Source organism: Lactuca virosa, chromosome 4 (assembly GCF_052849685.1).
Source record: "Lactuca virosa cultivar CGN04683 chromosome 4, Lactuca_virosa_CGN04683_v6, whole genome shotgun sequence".
NCBI lineage: Eukaryota > Viridiplantae > Streptophyta > Magnoliopsida > Asterales > Asteraceae > Lactuca > Lactuca virosa.
The window spans coordinates 288,834,943-288,843,424 of NC_136429.1; the positions used below are offsets into that span (position 1 = coordinate 288,834,943).

At 31.7% G+C, this 8,482-nt stretch overlaps 1 protein-coding gene across 2 annotated transcripts; it reads right to left on the reverse strand.

The window, feature by feature from the left end:
- Positions 1-1,294: 1,294 nt before the first annotated feature.
- Positions 1,295-2,949, reverse strand: LOC145108371 (uncharacterized). 2 transcript variants are annotated; one of them, XM_079045390.1, is made up of 4 exons: positions 2,793-2,949; positions 2,455-2,573; positions 1,785-1,861; positions 1,295-1,645 (listed from the first exon to the last, which is right to left on the reverse strand). In XM_079045390.1, exons 1-4 carry the CDS (start codon positions 2,929-2,931, stop codon positions 1,495-1,497), a joined length of 486 nt encoding a protein of 161 aa, XP_078901516.1. In that variant the 5' UTR covers positions 2,932-2,949; the 3' UTR covers positions 1,295-1,494. The 2 variants fall into 2 exon arrangements, with proteins under 2 accessions (XP_078901516.1, XP_078901515.1); XM_079045389.1 differs by having other exon boundaries at positions 1,785-1,876.
- Between the last annotated feature and the right edge of the window lie 5,533 nt (positions 2,950-8,482).

Below are 8,482 nucleotides of genomic sequence, written 5' to 3' on the forward strand. Positions count from 1 at the left end.
GTCATTTTCCCTTTGCTTAATGATTTTATTCATAGAGATTTTATCACTTATCTTGTGAAACTATTTGTGATGAAGGGAAAAAATAATTTTCAAGAAATATGACCATAAGATCCTCCGATTCGATCTCCAAATTATTTTGATTATAAATAGAATTTATTTCACCCACATTTTCAACAAAATTTTGTGATTACAGATGATAGTGAGTTCTAATAAACTATTGTTTTGATATCTGGTGACATTAACACTAAATGGCTTTATTGGTTGATTAAATGACAAACTCATATGGTCTTGGATTAAATGTGTCTGTCGCACCACAACTAGCTAATAAACTAATTATTTTATTTTTTTATTTTTTTATTTATTTATTTTTTTTAAATTGTTATGTTTGACAAACCAAAAATTAGATTAAAAGCTAGGTTTTTAAGAAACTACTTACACTAGTTTTTTAAGAGTGTTATTTTATTTTATTTTATTTTATTTTTTTATTTTTCTAAATAAATCTTTAATTAATTCTAAAAAACATATTCTTTTAATGACATTTTATATCATCTTATATGTTCCAGCTAACTTATCAATATACTAAACCTCATTTTTTATCAACTAATGATTAACTTTTCGACTAGCATCAAATTTTTTAACTAATATGCCAAAACATAACGTACGCCTAACTAAAATAAATTTCGAATAGTAGATAATCAGATGGTGTAAACTACGATTTCTAATTTATAAAGAATTATTAAGATTTCTACTTTATAGAGAATTATTAAAATGTGAAGTGTATAGTATGTATGGTTCGTATGTCGCTTTCATGATAATTGATAAACCCAACTGTTGTCACGATTATTGGTATCTCTTTAGACGATGCAAATAATCTAGAGATGACGGATGAGAGACACTCATTATCGGGAAACATAAAGAAGAAGACAAGAAGTTCTATCAGTACTTTGTTAAATTATAAAAAAAATATACAAGTGGCCACGAGAATCTCTTGAATTAAATAAAAAAAAATTATAATAACTAAATTATAAAAGAATATACATAATATATTTGGAACAATTTCTGTGAATCTTTAGCAGGACAGTTACATACTTACATACATATATAGTTTATTGCTTATACATAGAGTCACAGACATGTATATATTAGTATAAATAATAATAATAATAATAATAAAAAGAATTTTTATTTTAGTACATCTTTTTAGAAATACTTGTTATGATAGGATATAAACGACCAACATAATAGAAAACAAAAAAAAAAAAAAAAACAGACACAACATATAGATTAATTAAAAGAAGATAAATTAAAGAACTTGTATAAAATTGGGTAAATGAGATTTTTACACCATAAGTGCACACAAATTTTATATATACATATACAGATACATAAATTACAAGTTTTTCAAATATAATAAATTATTTATTCCATAAATGAAGATTAATATGACTTTTAGAAGAAAAAAAAAACAATTATTCTTCCATAAATGTTGTGGATTTAAGCTCGAATGCCATCAGTAACCTGAGAGAGATTGAAGTCATGATCAATGTGTTTACGAGCAACATGAAATTGTGCAACATAATTGTATGATGCTTTCCATGAGATCTTCGGTGGTTCGTTCAAAAAAGCCCACTTACTACTAATCCACCTAGATAACAAAAGTAAAATCTTAAAATTAACATCAGTATATGCTAAATTTACAGTTTGTTAATATTCTTATTCGTAAAAGATTTCTCATGTATGAACTATAAAATGATTAAAATAAAAAAATAAAAATAAAAACAAACCAGCCATGTTTCTTCAAAAGTGGTTCCATACTTTCTTCTTCATTTACATCAAGACTCAAAGGATGAGGCTCGCTCCCCTGAGACACTACTTTCTATTAAAATATAACAAAAATCATAATTAAACGAGAAACATATAAATTTAACATATTTTATAGTTTGCACCCTTTTAGTTTATGGGTTTTCATTTTTAACACATGAGTTGCTAGCCTTACTTTTTAACCCAATGATACCAATCGAGTTAATAACATGAGGGTTTGACGTAAAATTTAAGAGAATATGAATTATGGTATGTTATCATTTTCACTTCTAACACAAGAATTACTAGATCTTGTTAGAAATAGCTCATATTTTATAAGTTTTCACTTTTACCACAAGTATTAATAGGTCTTGTTAGATGGATCTTTACTAGGGGAACATTATAACATTTTTTTTCAAGATTTTTTTTGGCAACTATGGTACAAATTTGAAGTTTATTTTCTATGTTGTTTTGAAATAAGCAACATACTAACAGAAAATAGTGCGATAATCATTACAAATAAAAAAGAATCACAAAAAAGCCATTGTAGTTGACACTTATCTTAGTTAATTCCTATAAACAAGGGGGTGCTATTTGTAATTCTATAATTATTATGTTGATTATTTTTTAAAAAATGAAAGTTTTAATACACACCTTATTATCTTCCTTTGAGAGTCTATAAGAAGCTTTAAGAAAGAAAAGTTCTTCCTCTTCCATCTTCTTTAACCTCCAAAAAGCAGAAATATCTTCTTTCGTTAAAGATCTGTTCCTTGCTACAGTTAAAAACCAAAAGAAAAAACAAAAACTCAATAAAAATCAAAGAAAGCAAAACAGGATTCTTTCAAGATAATCTTTGGATTTTGAGTATTAAATACTTCACCTTTCAACTACATGGTATATCTATGATATAAAATTTCATCCATTGATAAATATATATAAGTATATATGATCTAAATAGTTAAAAGAGAATGAAAACATATAGTCATATATACCAGATTCAAGATCACGAAGAGGTGAGTCCCAACCTGCCATAAGAGAACCCATTTCCTTCAAAATACTAGTTTGAGTGGTGATGGTATATATAGTGCAACTTGATGATAGTCCATAAACGCACACAAAGCTTTTATGCATCAAAATGGGTGATAAATGGTTTACTAATTGATGTTGACATTAATTTATATATTATGGTTGTTTTAAGATTCTTATATATACGTCAACGAAGGTTGCACTGAAATTGCGCAATTTTATATAAAAGCCATGGAATCAAGATTTATGAATTATCCAAAGTGACAAAAAAGAAACTTTTTTTTTCACGTCTTGTATCATATTTCCTTTCAAGATGATCAAAACTTTTATACAAGGTCACAATCATTTAATGCTAAACTATGACTGCGTTTAGCATGCCACAGTTGACTTATTTTTTGAGTTTTTTTAAGTTGTCATGTTGGGCAAGCTAAAAAGTAACTTATAAGTTAGTTTTTTAAAAAGCTACTTAGACTAGCTTTTTAGAAGCTTTTTAAAAAATTTTTAAATATACCCCTTAATTAATTATAAAAACATATTTTTTTAAATGCTCTTTTATGTTATTTTATATCATTCAGCTAGTTTTACCAAACGTTATTTTCTATCAGCTAACTTTTCATCTATCAGCTAGTTGTTTATGTAACGGCTAGCTTTTTAGTTATCAGCTAACTTTTCAGCTAGTACGCCAAATATAACCAATAACCATGGTTGTAAAAATCGGTCTAGGCGGCCGATTAATCGGCGCCTAGACGCTTGGCGGCCTCCAACCGCCTACGAATAGGTGCTAGAGGGTTAGGCTAGACGGCCTTGGTCAATATCGGTAAAAACCGGCCCAAATCGGACCAAATCGGTCCAACTCGGTCCTAATCGGTCCAGCTGACTCTAAAGGACCCACTGACTCAAAGGAGCCAGCTTGCCTAAAACATAACTGCATTTGTTTACATACGAAGGATTCCCTTTTATAGAGTTTATTTTTTTGATAGATTGTTCCCAGCTTCGATGTGGGATGCTCAAACTTTTACACTTCATTTATTTCCTTTGCCTTACGTTCTTCCCTATTTTTCTTGATGGTCCGACTCCTACCCTGCTCGACTCCGAAGTCCGAATCCTCTCCTCCTGCTACCGTTAACCATTAGCCATCGACACCCTGAAGCAAACGTGATGACGCCCTCCGAATCGCAAATTGTAACCATTAGCCATTAGCCATCGACACCCCTGCTATCGTGCTATCATTCTTTCTTCTTCTTCTATTTTCTTGTTCGTATGTTCAGAGGATGTTTGGGATTCTCGGTTTTATCGGAAAAGCCTACTCCACTGATTTCATATGATTTTGTTAAGATATTTGATTGTTTTCTTTTCTTTAATCCGCTCACCTGCTCGACTCACCTGCTCGACACTTTCTTTCACAGGGCTGAAGAACAAGCATCGGTTTGATCGGAAAAGCCTAATCCTGCTGCTCGAAATCGCTTCATCGGAATTCGTCGCAATTGAAATCAACTGCCATATGATCTCGTTAGCCTAATCCTGCTCACCTGCTCGACTCTTTCTCCCTCTCGTTAGCGATTGAAATCAACTGCCATATGATCTCGTTAGCGATTGAAATCCTGCTCACCTGTTCTCGTTCTCAATCATCGTGAGGAGCAATCAACTGCCATCGTGACCACGAAATAAGTAAACTGGAGTTGTTCCTTATTCTCCTTCTTGTTATATCTTGGTTGTGAATTTGTGAATTTGTGAATCTGTAATCACTTTGGGTTTCATTCTATTTGGTTGTATACTGGAAATAAACAATTATTTGTATACTGGAAATAAGAAATTGATGCTTGTGTGTTATATTTTGTGTTTATCAACATGCATACAATGTGCTCGATGAATTGCCTAAATAAGAAATTGATACTAGAAATAAGAAATTGATCCTTAATAAACAATGGGGGTGGGAGGGGTAGAGATGGATTAAACACATGGTTTACTGGTTTGTTTGGAGGATTTGTGTTGAATTATTTGGTATACCATTATTATGGAGAGAGCATGATATTGGGTTAATCACAAGAATGACCATAGTGCTCGATCTCATTCCTGATTGAAGAACGGTCTCATTCTAAACTGATTATGCTTATTTTGGATGATAAATGGTTGTTCTTGGTAAAATTATTAAGTTATTATTGAACTTTTATGCTTATTTACTTATATTCTTAGTATTAAAGTTAGATTTATAAAATTTTGAATTATTTTTTTAATAATTAATGGTCCCCGATTAATCCCCCGATTAATCCCCGTCTAACCGATTAATCCCTAGACCTCAGTCCACCGCCTAGCTAACGTCTAGCGTTTTCTGCAACCTTGCCAATAACTGATACAACTAAAAACAAAGTCTTTCATACGTATTTGTCCAAAAGTTAAGAAAATCGAAAAGACAAGTAAGGTTTTGGGAATACATTTAAAGAACAAATAACTTCAATAGTTAAAGTTGTAGAGATTTATTAAATTGTTGTTTATTTGATGGAAATATATTTAATCAATGTTCAAAAACAACAAATACACCAAAATATTATAATAAAGGGATATATACACAAAAGTCCCAATATTTTCATCGGTTTGACAAGAAACTCCTAAACTTTATTTTTTCGACAGTAAAGTCCAAATTACCTGCAGTTTTGACACTTTTACCCTTTTTTCCCGGTTAGCCGGTAATTAGGGGTTTAGGATTTTCTTGTCAAATCGTCAATTAGGACTTTACTGTCAAAAAATTAAAGTTTAGGACATTCTTGTCAAATTGTTGAAAATATTGAGACTTTAGTGTATATATCCCTTTTTTTTATTAGAAATTTAGTGGTATGATATTCTTTAAGCATAAGAGTTATTGAAACCTTCTCTAGTCAGCTAGATCCTGTTGAAATCCTTACGTTTGCTTCTTGTTAAATCGTTTTATTAATATCAACAAACCGATTTTGAAAAAAAAGGAGATAATCAAGAAAAAAAGAAAGAACCAGGGTTTTGTTGGCTTTTTGCAGTCCCAAAAATGGAGAAATAAGAAACCGAAAAAAAAACGAAATTGCCCTTCTTTCCTTTCTCCACATTCACACCTTTTTGACTAGGCATGTGTTGTTTGTGTTTGTATAATCTGTCCCCAATTTTTAGTTCAAGATTTGGCGGCGAAGTAAGAAGAAAGTTTTATAAGTCTTTTCACCCTTTCTCGCTCTCTATTTTGCATATGTTTCTCCTGATCGTGATTGTGTCAGGGTAAAGATGATGATGGTAAGAAAATTGTGGTGCTGCAACAAAAATCACAATTAAAATTCTTGGGTTACGAAAATACACTAAAGTCCTAATATTTTCAACGATTTGACAAGAATGTCCTAAACTTTATATTTTTGACAATAAAGTCCTAATTGACGATTTGAAAAGAAAGTCCTAAACTTTATTTTTTTTGACAAAAAAGTCCTAATTACCGGCTAACTTGAAAAAAAGGGTGAAAGTGTCAAAAACTGTCGGTAATTTGGACTTTACTGTCAAAAAAATAAAGTTTAGGACTTTCTTGTCAAATCGATGCAAATATTGGGACTTCAGTGTATATATCCTTATAATAAATAGAGTAATATTCATAAATATCAATTAAGTTTGGTTCCTAATCTTTTTTCGGTCTCATAGATGGTTTCTATGGTTTCAATTTCTTTCATGGTTTTGTCTTTCACCCATATATCATATAAGATTACCTTTTTTTTTTACATTTTTATTTAATTAAAATCATTTAAAAAAAGAAACATACATAACACCCCACCCCACCCCATCCCATCCCGATTGACCAACGCCTTCATCTAATTGACTCTCCTTCTTCCCTTCCTCATCTTTAGCATTGCCGACTTGTTTCTCTAATTTTTTACTGCTGGAAGTTTAGGGATATGATGCGTTGGTTGCCTACAAACCATCTCACTCTTAACTCCAAAATCACGTATTCCGTTTGTCTTCTTTCTGCAAAGAACCCTAACTCGCCAATTTCAAATCGTTTCAGCAAGTAAAGAAATCCTTCACTTCCTCCACTTCCTGTACCATTCTGCCTAATCTAGGTCTGTTCTCAGGAGTATGTGTTGGCCCATGTTCCTCCGATGTTGATGGAGGCGGGCGATAACGATGAACAAGACATGGGTTCGATTGTGGCTGAACAGGGCAAGGAAAAAATATTATGATTTTTATCAAATTTCTCTCATCTTCGATTCTTGGTTGTTGATAGATTTCCTAAAAGGTTTCAATCCAGTTAGTAGTGAGTTCTTGTATAACTAAAAAAAACCTTTAAAAGTTTTGAGTTTTTCTATGATTAAAATTGCCGCTTGACAAAGAAATCGAGAGAAAAACTTACTTTGTGATCTCTATATATATTAAAAGAGAAACTTGTTAACATCAACTTCAACAATTAGGATCATTCATTGTGTTTCCTTGATTAATTTCAACCTTTGGATCATTCTAGATAATTCTAATGATGTCATCCTAAAAAAAACAATTCACAACACGCGTACGCCATCCTATTTACTACTACAAACTCCATCCAACTGGCTTATTATTTCATCTCTATTTCATATTATCTTCGCCTGAGAAATCGAGGGTCGTTCCCGGTGTAAAATCTTTGAAACAATTTCAAATTTCTATCGTCGTTGTTTGAGAGCGAATCTTCACCTAAGAAATCTAGGTTCGTTCCCGGATTGCAAAATCTTGGCAACAATTTCTTCTTGAACGTGGTTCTGTGGGTATCATAATCCATATAACTTATCAATTATACAACTCAAATATACATAGTTTCTTCTACGACTTTGATTCCAGGATGCATTACTTTGTTGGAACTCGAAATTTTTTAGGTTTTGGCTAGCTGTTCTTCTTTTCTTAGTCCCCTAATTTTGTTTTTTGATTACTAATTAGGCACCATTAATGAGAAGATTCGTTGCCAATTCATCATATACATCGTGTTGTCTGTATTACTGATAAAATTCACCATGAAAATTTGACAAACTCTTATTTGATTTGAGACTTGAATGATTGGGTTGATTTTGTTGTTGCAAAAAAGACAAAGAAATATAAAGGAAAGTGTGTTTTCGCATCTGAATTTGGAGTGGAGCTCCTAAAGATTTAGTTAAAAAGAAACGTCGTTTTGTTGGTTTTTGGGCGTAAAGTTCTTACCGCGGTGTCTGTATATCCCAAAAACTAAATTTTGTAATATTCTTCTTTATTGTTATCTCTTTTAGGATGTTATGTTTGTGTCAATCTTGACATTATAACACCTAAATTGCAGGTTACTAAAACTTTAGGAAAAACTTTGCGTTCATTTCAACCCACAATCAGGGAACTACAGGTACTTCTTGTTTGGATGTGTGTTTTCAAAGTGATTATTTATCTCAACTTGAAGAATAAGAATCAAATACTGATTGAATGTTTGAAACGCACGATTCACTTCAAAATAGGAAGTTTCATTGTGAATTCAGGAGCATCCTTGAAAAGGAAATTGGCCTTGATGAGCTTAAAAATCCTATACAAGGAAACTACACTTCTGCAACACCGCCTGCCACCACCACCACCACTGATGATTACTCTCCAGCAACCACAACCATCCCATAAGATTCTCATGAAATAGTGACAACCACCCTTGTAGTCAGCCTGGAAGATTCCGGAGACA